The 19756-nt window shown below is 47.1% G+C and overlaps 1 protein-coding gene across 2 annotated transcripts in view; it reads left to right on the forward strand.

Annotated features, from left to right (window-relative positions):
• Positions 1-11270, forward strand: part of LZTS1 (leucine zipper tumor suppressor 1) — a 56717-nt gene extending 45447 nt beyond the window's left edge. For both annotated transcript variants that reach the window (XM_083588663.1, XM_083588664.1), the window contains exon 4: positions 1089-11270. In XM_083588663.1, coding sequence (XP_083444789.1) covers positions 1089-1757 — 669 coding nt within the window. In that variant the 3' untranslated portion in view covers positions 1758-11270. The remainder of the gene's footprint in view (positions 1-1088) is intronic.
• The last annotated feature ends 8486 nt before the right edge of the window (positions 11271-19756 follow it).

Below are 19756 nucleotides of genomic sequence, written 5' to 3' on the forward strand. Positions count from 1 at the left end.
AACAATCCAGAATAAAACAAATCCAAGCTTCCAGGAAAATAATTCAGATCCCTCTCTAAGTGACATTTCACTTTCCCCATATTTGTTTACCTGCTTAGTTTCTATAGCTGCCCCATAGCAGAAAGACTCTAGGAGGCTAGTGTGGTGTAGAGGTTAGCGTGTCAGGCTAGGATCTGGGAGTTCAGGGTTCAAATCCCCACTCAGCCATCAAGTCACAGCCTCTTACCCAACCTCACGGGGTCATTATAGGGATTAACTAGGGAGTGGGGTGAACCATGCACCCCTTGGAGAAAAAAGGTGGGATGTGAATGAGCCTAAAACAATCAATCAGAAACTCAACAGTCAAAAAGAAATAAAAACACTGGAGGCTTCAGGAAACCATGCAATAGTTCAGAAAGCAGGTAGCCATGATGAAATGTCTGCCAAACCAGTGTTTCTCAACCTGTGGGTCCCCAGATATTGTTGGACTACAACTCCCATCATTCCTAGCCAGCATGACCAGTGGTCAAGGATGATGGAAATTGTAGTCCAACAACATCTGGGGACCCACAGGCTGAGAACCGCTGGCCTAAACAAATAGGCTGGCAGCAAACACTTGACTCGGTGGGTGCTAAATGGATTTCGTCTCCCAGGAGGCTCTACAGACCTTCTCCCATGATTACAACCCAACTTTCCAGGGGCCACAGGAGGCAAAATTGGGGAGAACAACTAGAATTTACCCTTTTTCAGTAGGATCATTTATACACATACTCTTCTCTATCCTCCAGCCAAGCAAGCAAAAGGTGTTATCTGAATTCAAGGATATATTTCAGACAGGCAAAAACACTCTGGATGTGAAGCAAGGCCAGGAAGGGGCGAGGTCTGGGGAGAGGGGATGTGGCTTGAGAGAGATCTTATAGCCAGCTGGAGAGGCCAGGAGGGCTGCCTTTGGCCTCTGGACCTGAAGTTCCCCACCCTGGTCTAATCTATTCTCATGTATACCATAATCACTGCTTGTCCACACTAAACTTAGTTGTACCATAGCTTTGGCCTCAGGAAGGCTGATTCCTGGATGACACCCTGGCTGTTGTTATCGTATTTCCCTCCAGGTGTGCCAGAAGTCTGGTGAAATCTCTCTCCTGAAGCAGCAGCTGAAGGAATCCCAGACAGAGCTCAACAGCAAGACCAACGAGGTCCTCAACCTGAAAGCTCAGCTGAAGGACGTCCGAGCAAAGATGGAATTGCTAGATATGAAAATCCAGGACCTGGAAGATTCCCTGCGCGCCAAGGCTATGGAGCTGGAGGTGTGTGAGAATGAGCTCCAGCGCAAGAAGAACGAGTCGGAGCTCCTGAGGGAGAAGGTGAACCTGCTGGAGCAGGAGATCGCAGAGCTGCGGACGGAACTCACCATCCTCAGGGAGCAGATGAAGTGTGGGGCGGCCTCCGCGGGCCTGGAGGGGAGCATGACGGAGGAAGCGCAAGCCCTATGGCGGGAAGTGGAGAAGCTGAAGGCCGAGCTGGGAGAGGCTCAGGATAGCAACCAGCAGATGACGGCCGGCTTCCAACAGGAGCGGCAGACCTGGAAGGAGGAGAAAGAGAAAGTCATCCACTACCAGAAGCAGCTGCAGCAGAGCTACCTGCACATGTACAAACGGAACCAGAACCTGGAGAAGATGCTCCAGCAGCTGGCTGCAGGGGAGGATGGCAAAGAGCCTTTAGACCTTGACCTCCATGGAACCGATGTCCCTTATGAGGACATCATTGCCACTGAAATCTGAAGGGTTCTGCGTCATCTTGCCCGCTCTGGAGAGGAGATGCGTCTTTCAACTGGGGGGGGGGAGGAGATTGTGTGTGTACAGTCCAGGAGAACCACCTGTTTTCTTGGTTGAGGTCCTTTGCCTGGCCAAAATGGATCGCCAGCTGTTGTCCTGCCACATGTTAATGGTGTGAGACACCAACCCCAACCCTGTCATGCCCAATGCATCCTTCTGGGAGCGCTATCCCGACTAGAGCATCCCAGTGAGAAATATAAAGGGAAGTGGGGGGGGGGGCTTACCAGTTGATCATTCTGTCAGGATAGAATCAAAGCAGCAGCTGCTTTCAGTGGAGAATATGCAATAATCTCCATGCCAATTACCACAGGCGGCTGCTTCTTGCCCATGACCCAGATATCAGTTCCCAAGGGCTACTGGAGTGCCAGCCATAGCAAATGCCATTATAGCTCTCCTGCAGCCACTAAACTATGGGGTGAGGCCTGTTCATGCTCCGCGAGCCTCTCTGTTGCCATGTGAGAAGACATTTTTAGGGGGGAAGTGCAGGATTTGGCCACTTGTTCCTTTGTTAGAGTCTGTCATCACAGGTTGTCAAGAATATCCTGCAAATCCTTATTGACCAGGGATACGTAAGTGGTCAGGGCCGGCCCTACTGTTAGGCAATGTGAGGGATCTGCCTCAGGTTGCAGATGCTGGGGGGCCAGGAGTGGTGGAGAGCTGTGTGTGCCAGGCAGCCTGCCCTGCAGCTCCTAAGGTGCCCTGTTGCCCTCAGGTGTGGAAGACACCATAGTTGAAGCAAAATTCAGTTGCCTGCCCAGTCAGCTTCTATACATGGAATACAGAGACAAGAATATATCTTGTCCTTTTCCTCAGAGAAGATAGCAATAGGATTCTGAGATACTTGGGGATCAGATGGAATGTAAGGCATTTATGTGTTTTCTCATCTGGGAGAGAACAACCCTGTTCCACTGGTTGCCTGTGGAGAACCCTTTTTCTCCAGCATACTTCTCCTGTCCAAAGTAATGGGCTAGTGTTCTAGGCTACTAGAAGCCATAAACTGGCAAATCAGCCACCAGATCTTCCTTGTCATTGCTTGGCATTGCCTCTTCCATGAGCAGGTAAAAGCTGGGAAAGAGGTCTATTTTTATTTAATGTAGGAGTGGGAACTGAAATGGTGTGTGTGTTGAATGGGAATGTTTATATTCAGTTATCGAAAATGTGAATATTTTAATGGAGTTTTTGGGAAGGCTTGTTTTTGACAAATATCTCGTGTTTACTGTCCACATTACCTGTCCTCTGTTTTGCCAATCAATCTGCACTATTTCAAACAGTATTACGCCTTTTAAACAGTCATAGTTCTCCCCAAAGAATCTTGGATGCTGAGAGTTACTAAGAGACTCCTATTCCCCCTGCAGAGCTACCATTCTCAGAGTGATTTAACAATCAACCCTTCTTCCTGGTGAACTCCCGTAATTATAACTCTTTGAGGGGAATAGGGCGTCTCCTAACAACTCTGATCACCCATAACATATTAAAGTTTCCATGATTCTTTGGAGGAAGCTATGCTTGCTTAAAATGGGATAATGCAGCTTTAAATGAAGGGTGCAGGTGTGACCTTCAAAGGGTATTTTGAACCCACAGGAAATCACCCCCTTCCTTTATTGAGACACCCCAGGAGCTGTGAAATGCAGATGGAATAGGACGGAGGAAGGACTAGGCCAGAGTGGTACAGCAAAGTGGAGTTCTTAAAGTAGTAATTCTGGAACACAAACAGTTGGATCAAAAGGTTTAAAACTCTCTTCTTCTCAGGGGCAAAAGAATTGATCAGTTAACAATCCAAAGCAGCACTTGTTCCAGACAGGCGCTTGTAAGTTCTCTGCCTTTGTATGGAGCTCATCGTCCCAAGAGAGCCCCAAATCAACCAACTACAAGCTAGCAGAGAACCTGCTTCTGCCTCATTGGCTGTGGAAAGAGCCTGCTGGTTGCCAGGGCGACACAGGGCAGGCTGTATCTCAGTTCACCTATTCTTTTATAAAAGCGCAAACTAGGTAGGTTACCTTTGAAATGTGAACTAAATTGAACTCCACCTCCATCCCTAGTTGCTGCTGTGAAATGTACAGCAAACTTCTTGCAGGTGGCATGGTATGTTCCACCTTGTTCGACTTTCTGGGGGAATAGAAAGGATGGGGAAAACCTCCGCAGATTACTCCCAGCTTGCAGTGGTGATTAAAAGCATCACTCTTGGGCTTGTGAACACGAAGCCCTGACAGTGTTACCGTCCCCTCTTCTCTGCCTGCCTCCCAGCCAGCTAATTGGGTTTATGCCCATATGTTTCTGATTAGCAGAATTTGCATTGTTAATTGCAGTCTCAAAACCAGCCTGCTCCCTGGTGAACCGCCAGTGACCCCATGGGGTTAATTACCTCTGAGTGGGAGGGGCTTGGTGTAGCCTGCTTGCCATATCTTGCTGATCCGATCAACTTTCCCCAGTGCCCGCCTGCTGTCTTTCTCCTCCCCTCCATCTACCTCACCTAAGGGCAGGGGACCAGCTGTTGGCAGACATCATTAAACTGGCAGCCTGTTTTCCTACTTAAGCCTCAAAGGCATCTTTTGTAAGAGGGCAGAACACCTCCGGTACAATTTTGCATTTGCCCCAAAGGCTTAGCTCAGCTCCTCCAGATGACCTGTTTATTGAGCATCCCATCATGACTTGTGCCTAAACAGAGGTTAGGCTATGTCTGGTCTTCATTCGAACATTCATTCTGATTTCTTTGCCAGGAGATTATACAACGATTAGCATTGGTCCTTAATTCATCCTGATTTGGTGGTAATAATTGTTTGTTCATCCCACATTTGGCAGTGCATCTCCCCATCACTTTCCCAACTACAAAAAGTCAGTTTGGGGAGGTGGGTGGGTGTTTAAGTAGATGTGTTACACTCGGGCGACTGAGTGCTTTAATCAACTTTAATTGTGCAATCCTAAATTTCAGTTGTGCTCCTGCAGAATACTGACAGTGTGGAGGTGGCCTGTGTTTGGATCACCTGGTGCAATTTTATTTTTTTTCTAAAAGTGTAGTGCCTGTAGTATTTTCCTTCCATAAGTAATGGAACGAGGGATTAACTATAAAAGAGGCAGCGGGTGCTCCCTTCACATATTTCCCGTTACCCCTTGCTCCCCTAGCTTTTGGTCACAGCACATTAAGATCTTTAGCCCGCACCAACAGTTTAGGAAACTTAACAGGTGGCTTAAAGAAGCCTTGTTTGTCTGCTTCCATGCTCCACCGCATCTACAGCAGATCCTTCCAAAAGAGAGCAATAATTTGTCATGTAAAAGAATTGGATCTTACCAGTTCCCTTTCTGGTCTCCCATCCACACCAGTGGTTTGAGCTGATTGTGTACAAATATTTTGAAGTCTTCTTGAGAACACATTCATTCCCACAGTCTCACTGCCAATGGGGAAGATGAGCATTTCAAATCTGAGTGGTGATTATGTGTTTTTAATATTGAAAGCAGCAATGACAGCAACTCTACTAGTGCTTTAAAATAAACACATGACCCTAACTGTGCGGCCCGGTAAATTAGTCGTTGTGGTCTTCGTATCGGAGAACACAAAAAACAATGACAGGAGTTTGCAGCAGGTTATTATTATAATATATTTTTACCCTTCTTTCTTTGATCATGATTTCCATTTTCTTTTGAGACATTGGGCTCCCTTCCCTGACCTTGAGTTTTTACAAGTTGACATTGTTTGTGTTTGGGTGCCACAGTAAACTATGGTTTATTGTGGTGGGAATGAGGCACACTGAGTCTTAGAAAGGAGATCGGAAGGCTTTTTTGCTTCTGTTTTTAATTGACTGCAACTTGGTGCATTATCCGAACCTGAGAACCCATTGTTAATCTCAACAATGATTTGTTTTGAACAGGTCAACTTAAAGCCATGATTTATTAAAATGCCCTGCTCCAAACATGCCCTCAGCTGCTCCCTAACCATGTTGACTTTTAACAAGCATGTATTTGGAACTCTGCAGAGGGAAAGAGGTTGCAGAAATTTTTAATAGCGAATCAACTTGAATGCACTCTTTTCTGCCACTTCTCCATTCAAATGGAAATAACTTCTCAGTAGACATGTGTAGGGTTGTACTGTTTATCTTCTTCCTCTACCACCCTGGCTGCTTTTTCTTGTTGTAAGGAAAACCACCCATCAGGTTTTAGTTATACACATCTTCAAATAATGCTTATTTAGAACTTCAGCTGGTCACTATAGCATTCTTTGTAGGATCTGTAACTAGCAGAAACAGCCTTGCAAAGCCGGTGGTGGTTTCTAGCTGCCTTGAAGATCATTCGCAGGAAAACATCCTGACTGGGAACAAGTCCACAGCTATGCCATCTCCCCAGTTCTTCCCACTTCCTTGTTATTAAAGGACGAGGCCGCAGTCTGTTGTATTCCTTCTGTTCCTATTTGCTTTCCAAAATCAGGATTCATGCCATTAAGAATTGCAAGGAGTCCATAGGAAATTACTTTTCTCCTGTCTATAAAAAATTGTTGGACTCCAGTTTACCTCTGATCATTTTCAAATCCCCCTCAATATGGATTAGAGACTTCTGGTTTTAAAACTAGCACCTAAGAGCTTCATGTAATTTTAAGAATGAGAGGTGGGGAGAGATGCCAGAAAGCTGTCATTGGCCACATATATGGTACAAAATAGATGTGGATAGTCAATTTGAGCATGGTGTCCCTCCACACTCATGTTGCATATGTGCTTAACCTGTAATGTGTGAAGCAGACCTTAATTTGCAAGTGATTTCTAGAGCTCTGTATTTTAGCAGTGTACGAGGCCTTGAATCAGAAGGTTGAACACAATGGCATTCCTCCCACAACTGATAAACACACAGGTATTTGTTGAGAAAATACTGTAGTGACCCAAATATAGCCACACACACTCCCCCTCCCCCAAAAAACTCCACCCTGGATTGTATGAAGGCTGTATTTGGGTAAATATGCTACGTCACCCAGCCCTAAGTTGAAAATAAGCCCTTATACATTCCTGCTGAAGAACCCAGATTGCACGCAATCTCTCTCCACAGGGCTAAATTTATATCTGAATCCACTGGGTGGTTTACTACTGAAATCAGGGCCGTCTTTAGCAGATGCAGCGCTGGGGTGCAAATATCCGCCCAGCGCCACCCAAATTACCACAGATAGTGTTGGGGTGGCCGTAGCTGCGCACTGCCAGCCATCCGAGGGGGGCGCAACTCTCCCCCATGCCGCTGCAGGAGAGTGATCCCCGCAGAGGTTTGGGAGTGAAGTAGCACCCCTCCCAAGCCGCCTCGGGAGGAGAGGCTTGGGAGGGAAGCTGCTTGCCTGCCAGCCTTATGGTTGGCGGGGTGCAGCTGGCTGGTGTGCAGGGAAAGGGGAGGCCGCCAGCAAAGCCGCGCAGCTCCCCCACTCGCTGGGGCGCCCATGAGAGGCCGGCGCCCTGGCACAACACACCACTAAGCCCTATGGGAAAGACTGCTCTGACTGAAATGCTAGCCAACATGCAGCCCATCCATGTACAGTATTTCTGCACCACAGGATAGGCCATCTGGGCATTGTCTTTCTGCCGCTGTGCAGCTGAGCTCTGGGATCTGTCCAGCAAACTGGCCCTATTGCTACTACAAGTGTTGCTCTAGCACATGTGTGAGTCCAAAGCCATCCCCACTTAATAAAGAGCCGATCTGTACCTGGAGCACACGTTCCCAGCTGTAAAGCACAGCCTTAAGTCTTGTGTGCAAGTTCTCACCCTGGGTGTGAACCTAGAACCACCATCACTAGTATTTTCATAGCATTTTTCATTCGGAGGATGCATTGTTATCTTGCTCTGCTTGTCCTCCTAACAAATTTGAGAGGCTGCCATGATTAGTCCCGTTTTACCAATGAAGGTAAGGAGCAGTACTTTCTAGGCAAATGAGACTATAGCACTGGGTGCTATAGTCACATGTGGTGGCATTGCTTTTGTATAGGCACTATTTCCTACTCTCATCTCTAAAATGGGAATAAATGTGTGACGTACCTCTCAAATAGAAGTTGGGAACTTGAGGGCCCCGGGGCCAAATGTGGTCCTCCAAGCCTCACTTTCAAGCAAAGGCATCAAGTTCCACCTAACTTGGGGAGGGGGGAGGTTTGTCACATGCATGTGACTTCACATGTGCGACGCACGTGTGTGATGTCACGTGCATTGGGAAGAAGCTGCAGGACCGGCCCCAAGGAGGCCCGGCCCCTCAGGAGTGAGGGGGGAGCTCATCCCCATCCCCACATACTTTCCTGAGGTGTCATCAGCCCCGTAGAATTGATGTCTATGCTTTCAAGTCAGCTTCCGTGCAACCAGCTAGCCCAGTGAGTGGTTTTCCTGGGTGGGCGGCAGCCATTTTGTCCTTCACCAGCTCTGATATGCATTACAAGCCAGACACAACTGTCCTGTGATACATAAGAATGATGTCCGTGCCACTTCTAATATGGACTAGAATTCCCCCGTGCCAATATTTCATAAGCCTAGATTAAAAGTATGCTGTGATGGGGAATCTGTGCCCTTTTCTTATTTTGAGGGGCCCTTGGGCTGGGTGCTCAAGCCTATATTTTTTTCACCCCTCTTTCCTCCTCGCTGTTTCTGCCGCTCATTTTATGCGCCTCTCCTCCTCCGTCATATATGCACCAACTCTGAGAGGAGGCGAGAGGAGTCAAGTTTGTGGAAGGTACTGGTCCACCTTGCTCATTTTGCCCCTTGCTCTTGTGGAGAGGGCAGGTGAACAGGAAGAAACAGGTAGGAGGAAAAAAGGAGGAGGAGGATTGCAAGGAAGCTCTGAGGATTAGCAATGGAGCCCTAACAGTTGTGGAGCCCAACAGTGCCAAAGCTTGCCACCAGTCCTTCCTGTTGCTGTTCAAATTGCTTTGATTGTGACTTAGGGATGGATGAATCTATCTTTTTCAGTTGCAGCTTCTCATTATCCCAGTCATACCCTCAGTTCTCCACATGTCCACAGAGGTTTGCGAATACTGGTCCTTTCTAAAATTCATCTGTATTTTAGTGTGCATGTCACCTAACTATACATGCACATTTTTTGCAAGCCATTTCCCCTGGTATGATGCATTTTTATATGTTATTTTCACCAATGTATGCATTTCACTCCACACTTTCCAATAATGTATGCATTTTTGTACACATTTTGGGCTTGTGGTTTTTGCAGGCGGGGAGATTAGAGATGTGTGAACTTGAAAGTTAGCTGTGTTTTTGTTTGTATCTTGTTTCAGGAACTGGGAATAAGGTGGGTTTACATTCGAATTATTATTTTTATTGTTCTTATTTGTCAAATTGGTATACCGCCCTTCATCCAAAGATCACAGGGCAGTTCACAACATGAAAATACAAAATGAGAACACAAAATACATCATACAACAAAAACAAACCAATAGCTCCCTTCCACAAATACATTTATCAGACCATAGAGTGTTTAATCAGTCAGAGGCCTGGGTTATAGAGAAACATTTTCTCCTGGCATCTGAAAATATGTCATGAAGGTGGGGAGCCACCACAAAAAAGGCCTATTCCTGTGTTGCCACTATCTGGGGCCCCCATGAAGCGAGCACACAAAGAAGGATCACACAAAGAAGGATCTCAGACAATCACAGGGTCTGGCTTTGTTCATATGGGAAGTTATTTTGGTCCTGAGCTATTTAAGGCTTTAGAGGTCAAAACCAGCACTTTGAACTGATCCCAGAAATTCATTGGCAGCCAGTGCAGTCGGGCCAGGATCGGTGTAAAATGCTCAAACTGTCTTGCCCCAGTGAGCAGCCTGCACCAGCCGAAGTTTCCATCCCGTCTTCAGAGGGCAGCCCCTAGTATAACACAAACTGAAACAGATTTCTCCCTCATCTCCCTTTTGCCTACAGCCATGTTGACATGTCTTTAAAATGGTTTCCTTGCCACTTCAAACAGTCGTGGATCCTGCCAAACAATTATGGGAAGTGTTGTTTGTTAAAGAGCGCTCAGACTTATTAGGAGACCCCTTTTCTCCTCACAGATCTCCAATTCCCATTGTTCCCTGTGAAGAGGGATTGGTTGTTAAACCACTCTGGGAATTGTAGTTCTGGGAGGGGAATATGGGCCTCCAAACAACTCTCAGCACCCTTAACAAACTACAGCTCCCAGAATTCTTTGGGGGAAGCCATGCCTGTTTAAAGTAGTATCATAGAGCTTTAAATGTATGGTGTGGATGTGGATGTGGCCTATATCAGCGCGCTACAAGAAAAGTAAATAATTTACATTAGCGATCCTGGAAATGTAAGACTTTGTATCAATCCCATGAAGCATTAAGTGGGTACAGAGAACCCCCCAGTCTCACCAGCCATGCACACACACATGCACCCAGTCTAATGTGACAATGGGCTTGTTCCCATGTTACGCTGAACACAGGTACCGGCTGCCCCTACACTTGTACAAGTGTTTGTGTGAAAGAGTGTGCACGTGTTTATTTGTACAGCTCAGCTACTGGTGTGCACAGGCTGTTCACGTATTCAGAGGTGTAACGTGGGGGGGGGGGCAGCAGGAGCCATCACCCTGGGTGCACATTCAGGAGGGCACAACTGGGCCGCAGCAGTCCTGAAGATGACTGGCAGGGAGGTGGCTCCCTTTTCTGGCCCGGTAATGTGCAGTGTGCATGTTGCCTGGGCAGCTGGACGGGCTGCGAGTGGAGAGCGGGCAGCCGGGCAGGCCTTCCCCTGCTGGGGCAAAGCCCCCTCTCGCTGCCCGTCCCTTTCGGCGCCTCGGGATGGCATGACACACTTTTCTTGCACCATGGCTCCTGCCGCTGCTGGTCACGCTGGCTTGCTGCTGCGCCAGGCAGCCCCCTCAGCTCCCTCTTGTCCCGGGGCCACCGCAGAGCCCCCAGACAAGGCCCCCCTACAGGAGCAGGCAGCTGTAGGCACAGCAGGGTGCCACTGGAGCGCCCAGTGTGGATACAGAAGCAGCCACGCAAGCTTTGGCCGGAAGCATGCTGGCTCCTGGGCCAGACCTGTGGAGGTTCCTGTGGGCATGCTACGGGTAAACTGCAGCACAACACCCTTTTGCACCTTGCCCCGGGCACTAGCAACCAACGCTACGCCACTGCATTCATTGATTGTTACATGTGAATAACCGTATGAGTGTACAGCCCAGCTGCTTCTGTACACAGGTGCCCAGACGACAAACCCACTGAATGTGATATGTGAACACCCCCTAATGACTGATGCCTTTGCACCAATGCCGTGTTTGAAACTGATAGTCCGCATTGCCAGCATGTTGCCTCCCTGGTGCATCCCAGGCTCACCTGGGTGAAGCCAGAATTCAGGCTGTACATATTAATATTATCACTGTCTTTTCTCCCCCCCCCCTTCCATTGAGCTCTTGATGGTTATTTATTTATTTATTTTTACACGTTATTTCTGGTGACCAATGTAGACTTGATTTTATGTTTTTATGTATAAATAAATTTGTAAAAACCAGAGTCACACTGTCTTGAATATTCCTTTATTTTCTTTTATTTTCTTTGAGTTTCCTGAACGGGGAGAACTGCTATGAAAATGAGCCGGCGGGCCAGCCTGCTCCAAGCCGGTGGGTGCTTTCCAGAGTTGGGATTGTTGGAGTACAACAACTTCTGAAGGGCACCAGACTGGCGGAAGCTACTATAGGCAATGATAATTTAGAGCACTGGCTTTTTTTGTCTAGCTACCTATGTTATCCACAGCTGCAATCGAAATTATTCAAGCCCCATTGCAAATCGGTTTTATTATCAAAAATTTTCAGACTTTCAGCTGTTTGCAATGAGCAAATCAAACAAGTCAGTATAAGTTGCATTTTCAGCCGAATTTGGGGAAGCCACTTGAAGCATCCATTGGGTCGAGCTATTTCAATTGCTTTTGTTTGATTTGCTCATTGCAAACCGCGAAAGTCTGTAAATTTTGATAATAAACCTGATTTGCAACGGGGGTTGAATAATTTTGATTGCAACTGTATGTTCTCTCTCTTTCTGAGTTTCTGTTTTGTGGTTCCTAAACCGCTTTACATTCAGAGAATATCCAAATAGTGCGCAAATATAGGCTATAAAACAGGGCAGATATAAGAAAGTATTTTTTTAAAAAGTCCAATAAGACCTTCAAAACTGTGGAAATAAAATGGAGCACTAATGTGAAGAGTCTTGAGAGAAGAAAGAAGCTTTTGACATATGTCACAAACATAGAAAGGCTGGGTCTTGCTTGGTTTCAGAGGCAAAAAAATCCTGGAGAATTTGGGCCACAAAAGACGTCTTTGAGTCACAAGACGCTTTGTCACAGGGACTAATTGCAACATCAACTGATATTCACTGTGTTATAAGAATTTTAAGGTCTTAGATAAATGTTCATAAATGTACCAAGCAAACACGTACCAGCCCCACATGTCTGAAGCAGCACAGGAAGACAGTCCTGAAACCATTTTGACTCCCAGGCTGACCAAATGTTTCTCAGCAAGGAGGGAGGAAGTGGAAAAACCTTCCCTGTTACAGGAATTGGGTAATCACCATTTCAAAGCAATGGGCAGACTACCAGGAAAGGCAATCAGATAAGGCATTATCAGATAACCTGGCAAACAGGAAAAACAACAACATTCAAATTTCTGTTGTAGACCACCTTTTCTGTGATGTAGGTATGATGTTTGTGGGGGGTGGTCTTGGGCTACACCCCTTCTGTGATGTATGTATGATGTATGGGGGGGGGTGATCTTCAGCTCTAGGGCAGGGAATTTAAAATGTCTACAGTATATAAGGGCAGGCACACCTTGGTTCTGGGTCCTCCTCCTTTCCTGTATGTGAGGGGAACACCCTGTTGCAACAGATCAATAAAGATCAGGCTTACTAGCTGCTTTGCTTCTCAATATTCTCTGGCTGGCCTCTGTTATTTTCTCCTACCAATAGGGAACCCATGTAAGGACTCTATGCTGGCTCTTGGATACCCCATAAGGGAAAAGGGGCAGATTTTGTTTACAACAACTGGCAAATCTTAAGTGACTGCCATGGGGTGCAGATGGAGCTTGGTATCATCTACGCTGACTTTCCAGGGTTTCAGGCAGGGGTCCTATCCTGCCCTAGCTGGAGATGCTGGGATGTGAGACATGCTTGTTCCACATGCACAGCCAAGGCTCTATGACTGAGCTACAGTGCTTCCCATCTAGTAGCCTCAAGCGTCCAGCAAAGCACACAATTGAGAGAGGAGCCGGTGAAATAATAGGGAATTCACCAGGACCAGGGAGTTTGCACACCGATGTGACCTCGCTGAGGAATGGACATGTGTGAAGTGACCCCTGGCAGGAGACCCCTGACTTTGGCAAGTGGAACGATGAGGCTGTGACTGCAGCTCTTAATTAGGATGAAAGTGACAAGCCCAAAGGATGGCAAAACAAAATTAAATTCCTCCCTTGTTCCAGGTTCCTGGCTGTGACAAGCAGATTGGACTATTTGCTCGTGGCAGATGCTGCGCATAATGTGCGCTCACGCGTGTGCTCACCTCCTTGCATGCATTCTTTCTGCCATACAGGAGCCACTAGGAAGCAGGAGCTGTGACTTCATTATGAGGAAAGCACACCTGCTACCTGCAAAAAAAAAAAAAAGGAAAAAGGAAAAACCCACCTTCTGCAAGAAATAAGAAAGGGCTTCATTTTGATTACCCATGAAACGGTTTCAGCATAGCAGATGTGCTCCTGGCTTAAAACCTGGCGTGTTCAGGCAGTGATCACCTCAGTGAGAAAAATGTAGATCTTGCAGTTTTCTAGGTATCATCCTGGTTTGTCTCCTTCCCACTTAACATGTTTGTGTAAGTGACTTCTGCACCTTATGTGTTGTTGCTCCTGCATTGCAGGAGGTTGGACTAGATGATCCAGCCTTTGCCAACTTCCGGGGCCCTCCATAAGTTTTGAACTACAGCTCCCATCAACCCCAGGCAATACAGCTGTGTACTCTCTGGGGGCCTGCAGCTAATGAGTATAATTGTCCAAAAACAGGCTGGCCAAGGCTGAAATCCTTGGCAACCCCAGAGTCCATTCCCTATCACTTTGTCTGCTGCTTGTGCTAAAGAGTGGAGAAGCAGTTGCCTTAAAACACCCGGACCCCAGCTGAAGCCATAATCTTATCATCCATCATTGCTCAAACCTGCCTCGGGTTTCTTTGATCTCACGTGTGTCTGTAACTAGATCATAAAACTGAACAGTTGTGGTGTAAGTCACATTTTAATTACAGAAGCCATGGAAACAGAAGCTTCTGAGTGAGACATAATGACTGCTGGAATTGGCAAAGAATCCTGTCTGATTTCAGCATGCAGTGTGCACACCTCTCATTTTGTTCACCTCCATTTCTGTTTTGGGATGTTCTGCATGCACATGCATGCATGCACACAGAGCAAACAGGCCACTGTGTCCCATTTCCCTGCCCTATTCCTTCATGGGGCCCCATTTCCTCACCCTATGCCTTCACAGCATTCTCCAACCCTCACCAACCTCAGTTATGGGCAATCAGACATTTAGCATCCTTCATATCAGTGACAGGTGAGGCAAATTATACCAATGGCACCGAAATTAACCAGCCAGCTTTCCTGCAATCTCCTCTGCATCACATGGGGTTAGAGTGATGGATCCTGGGACACATCCCAACATATCTCAGGTAAAAAGGTAAAGGTAAATGACCCCTGGATGGTTAAGTCCAGTCAAAGGCGACTATGGGATATGGCACTCATCTTGCTTCAGGCCAAGGGAGCTGGTGTTTGTCCACAGACAGCTTTCCGGGTCATGTGGCACAACGGAACACCGTGACGGAAATGGAGAGCAGAAGATGGAAGCAAGATGGCAGTGAGGTAGGCTTCCGTTCTTTTCCTCAAGGTTATGGTGGAGGACAAGGGGAGTGGGCCAGCCTCAAACCAAACCAGGCCAATGATTGCAGTTCTGTGATGAATCCATATCAGAAGCCACGGTCGACATCCCATCATCAACAGCCAGAAATAAGCCCTTAAAAAGATCATGAAAATTTGCTCTCAGTTTGGGCTGCCACAATCCACAAGTTTATCTGAGGGCCGGAATAGAAATCACACAAATACAGTACAGTATACAGTAGTATTTGCTGTTGTTCTAGCCTGCAAACATTACATAAATAATGTCATTGCTTTCTGCATTGTTTTTGATGCTCCCCTTCCATTGACATACACTGAAATTAACTATGTGTATTTTGGCCATAGTGAACAGTGAGATAAATAGCGTATGTTTTAGCAGAAACCGAATTGCAGTGGAATGGAAATAGTGCTGTTTGCAATGAACACGGGATGGAATAATAATAATAATAATATTATAATAATTTATTATTTATACCCCGCCCATCTGGCTGGGTTTCCCCAGCCACTCTGGGCGGCTTCCAACAAAACACTAAAATACAATAACCGATTGAACATTAAAAGCTTCCCTAAACAGGGCTGCCTTCAGATGTCTTCTAAAAGTTTGGTAGTTATTTTTCTCTTTGACATCTGGTGGGAGGGCGTTCCACAGGGCGGGTGCCACTACCAAGAAGGCCCTCTGCCTAGTTCCCTGTAACTTGGCTTCTCGCAGCGAGGGACCCGCCAGAAGGCCCTCGGCGCTGGACCTCAGTGTCCGGGCAGAATGATGGAAGTGGAGACGCTCCTTCAGGTATACAAATTGTTGCCTTCTCACATCCCTGGCTGTAATTCAGCTGCGTGGTTTTCCTCTCTTCCCCAAGGACTTGTGCTTCTCTTCCACCACCGGTTTGCAAAAACTGACTGGATCACCACTGCAAATCCCAACAAGGTCTTGGGAAGTGAACCACAAAAGAAAGAAAGCCACGCTGATCACAGGAGAGGATCTAGGAGAGACCTTCCCGTCCCCACAGCCCCTCTTTGAGATGCAAATGCACTGTGGCTAATTTCGTCAGCTCTGCTGCCCTTCCTTTCTGCCTGTTCCCTGCTTTGCATCTGCCAGCCCAGCCCAGCAAACCCCTTGGGGGGAAGGTGAATGTTTGTTCTCTGGTGAGGCAGCTGCTCCTTGCTTCTCCGAGGGGCTGAAATCAGATGGCAGCAGGGCAGGCCCTGTGGGCAGTCCTCATTAATTGGTACTCCAACAAAAATTAAGACTTAAAAGGGGTAAGTGCATTGGGGCAGCAGCTGGGGAGAATCAGCATGCCCCACTGTGTGTGCTGTCTACCTGCTGCCTGCCGGACCCACCATGAAAGGCCAGGCTGTTTGTTTAGCTTCCAGCTAAGAGCCTTGCATGTCTTGCGGAGAGTCAAGGAGGCAATCAAAACATCACAAGACGGACTCCCAGCTCCTGTGCCGGGTTTCACGCAGAGGAGAGGCTAGATTCCATTTTCACTGGGACCTGCTGTGTCTATCACATATGCCCTGGCTTTTAACATGAAGGTGTAGGAAGGGGAGGGAGGCTGCATTGTATATAGTGGATGCTAACAGTGGTGTCTGTCACCTGGATAAATTGCTTCCATTTGGAGAGTGGGGCTGGCCGCACCTGGTCATTGATCTGTCACCTTCCAGCATGGAGAAAATTGGATCTTTTCCCCAGTCACTGTTGCCTAGGGGAATGCACAGGGTTCTGTGGCTGCATTTAGAGCCCATTTAAATTATAACTGTTATTTCTACATTTCCATCTATACATATAAATTTGCAAGTGCAAATTTTATGCAAACGAGTATCCTCTCTGTTGTCTTTTTTTCCTTTTCCTTTTCTTTCTTTTCTTTTTTTTCTCTTTGACAGTGCCTAGCTCACCATCCAAGTCAAGCAGTGCAGAGTATGGAATGATCACTTGGCTCTATGGGATAGCTCGGGCAGAGGCCACTGTCGTGTAGTGCTTATGCCATTAAACGCTTTCATTTTTATCTTAACCACAAACTAAACTGGATCTAGCAGCCCATGTCTTTGTTTGACATAGCTATCCGAATTCGTGTTCTTGCTCTTTGAAAAGGTATGTGCAGAGCCCTGTTCCCATAGTAACCAAGCACCCAACATCTCGGAAACAACTGCTGGTAGCCCCATTATCAGTCTCTGGGGGTGGGAGGTTAGCAATAAAAGGGAAGAGAAAGGTATGTGAGCTCTGGGCCGTTCCAAATCTCCTCCATCAATAACAGCACGGCACCTTGCCTCACTGACTACCTTCTCATGAAACAAGAATCAAGCAGCTTTTCCATTTCGGCTGCATCAGAAGGGCAGAACAATCTTACCAGGGTTTACTTTAACTCAGGGGTCCCTAAACTAAGGCCCAAGGGACTAGTTTATCCGGCCCGCAGCGCCCCCCACTCCCCGCCCTTACCGGCACTGCGCTGCGCAGCTGCCCACTTCCGGGTCGGAGGAGCACCAGAAATAGCTTGTGTGCATGTGCAAGCGTTTTTTCCAGTGCACATCTGGATCAGAGGAGGCCCATGCACATGCACACAAGCTATTTCCAGTGCTCCTCCAACCCAGAAGTGCGCCGGAAATAGCATGTGCGCACGCGTATGGGCACGCTCTCCCCCGCCCTCCAGCCTGCCACACTATCAGTGCTGGAGACACCGGCCCGAGGCATGGTAAGTTTGCTGACCCCTGCTTTAATTCCTCCAGCACCAAACCCTAACAGGAAACAAGGGCTGAGGGTCAAATATATTTGCATTCACTACTATATACCAGAATAGTCCCTTGTATACCCTGCAACAGGAATAGCCAATGTGGTTTGTTGACTACAACTCACAGCCAGCCCCAGCCGGCACAGCCAATGATCAGGAATGATGGGAGTTGCAGTCCTTTAGCATTTTGGGTCATCTAGTGCAACCCCCTGCAATGCAGACATCTGAACTAAAGCATCCATGACACGTGGCCATCCAACCTCTGCTTAAAAACCCGCAAGCAGTGCTTTTTTTCTATAAAAAATGTTTAGGGATACACTCATACCTTGGGTTACAGACGCTGCAGGTTGTGTTTTTCAGGTTGCGGACTGCCAGAACCTGGAAGTACCGGAACGGGTTACTTCCAGGTTTTGGCGGTTGCACATGCACAGAAACGCTGAATTGCAACCCGTGCATGTGCAGACGCGCCACTGCGGGTTGAGAACGTGCCTCCCGCACGGATCACGTTCGCAACCCAAGCATCTAATGTACTCTCATTTTCCTACTCATATTGAAATGCTGCCCCTCAACGAGGCCAAACTTAGATTCCCAAAATGTTTAGGGGTATGCGTACCCCTGCGTACCCCCCAGAAAAAAAGCACTGCCTGCAAGGAAGGAGAGTCCACCACCTCCCGAGGGAGTCTTGACGTCACCGTGTTGGCCCCCCTTGTCCCTCGACATTTCACTGGTGCAAACAGGGACACTCCTACGCCCTTATCAGGAACAGCATGAAAATGTCAATGCTTTACGACTGGGCATTCAGTTTACCTCTAGTTTTGTTGATATTGCTTTGTGGAAGTGGTGGGGAAGCTTTTTGAGCCTGAGAGCCACTTCCCCTTCTGGGGGACCTTCCTGGGGCAGGTACATGCCACTGCTGGGTGGAGCAAGAAGTTCCCATTTTGCCTTTGCACAGTTGGCTAGTTTCTGCACACACTCAGAAACCCCTCTGTATTCACAGTCAGTCAAGAGTTCAAGGACATATTCTAGCCAGACAAAAACACTCAAGGAGGTTGTGAGGCTGGGCAGACCTTTTTTTTCTTTTTTAAAAAAGTGCACCTGGTTTTGACATTTCCACCCGGCAATCTTATATAGCTGCATCATTATATTTTCGCTTAGTCTCACAGATGGCACATACAATTAGAAATTCATTAATATCATGGAATTGCAAAGCTTTTACTTATAGCTTCACAATTACTTTAGACATTTAAGAAACCCCATATGGTGTTTTCACATTCGAACAGTACCAAAGAACACAAAGAAAGCATCAATTGCAAAAGCTTGTTTTGATTATTTAATATAATGCGCTGCGGAAGCCATCACTCCTTCGTACTGTTGACCCAGCTGGTGAGCTCTGACAGGATTGTAGCTGAAGCAGGGCAACTGCGAAACAATAGGGAGGTATTAAAATGTTCAACTGAACCCCAAGGTTTGCAGAAGTACAAAAAATATATGGGGGTATGGGGGAAGTGCAACAGCAAGGATCATTCAGTGTGCAACTTAAGGGTTAATTCTGTTAGGAGTTAAAGTCAACTAGTCAAGAAGGGGACTGGGTGGAAGTGTTGCTTAGCAATTAGTCAAAAGGTGTGGTCTCTACACTGTTCTGATTGGCTGTGTACTTCTGAGGGAGCTTCCCACTGTATGTTTGGTGGGAACCCTGCTATGGAAAGGACGTGGACTAAGAAAGACAAAACCACTCTGTGTGTTTCTTCTCATATTATGCACTGGGTTTATTCAATAAAGGATTATCCATTTCTTTTGTCTCTGTGCTCTATCTGCATTAAGTGACTTTCCTAACAAGTTATTGGCCCAGAAACACTACAAAAACTCTAAATCAGGGATGGGGAACCTCAGGCTCAGGGGCCGAATAATAATAATAAAATTTTATTTATATCCCGCCCTCCCCAACCGAACCCAGGCTCAGAGCCTTTTGCTTGCCTGGATGGAAAGGGGTGTGTGAACCAATTGTTCAAAGGCAAAATTCACCTTTATTGCTGCTCTGCCTACTTCTTCTTCTGGCCCAGCCCACCACTGGCATGTGGGCCTTGAAAGGTTGTATAGAAGGGCCCATGGCTCTCAGGCTGAAAGAGTTTTCCCTGCCCTGCCCTAAGAGGAGGCCAAAAAAAAATCATCCCAAAACTGTCACTGAGGATTGAAGCTTAGCGGCCATAGAATTATAGGTGTCTGTTCAGGGCTGAGGCAGACAGTGAAAACACCACCCACCAGCTCCAAATTGCCCCCTGCAAGAGGTCGATATGTCCAATCGATGATGAGCTTTTCTGTGACTGGGAAGGAGGACTTGAACCAGCACTTCAGGAACACGG

Source organism: Podarcis filfolensis, assembly GCF_964270895.1.
Source record: "Podarcis filfolensis genome assembly, chromosome: 15".
NCBI lineage: Eukaryota > Metazoa > Chordata > Lepidosauria > Squamata > Lacertidae > Podarcis > Podarcis filfolensis.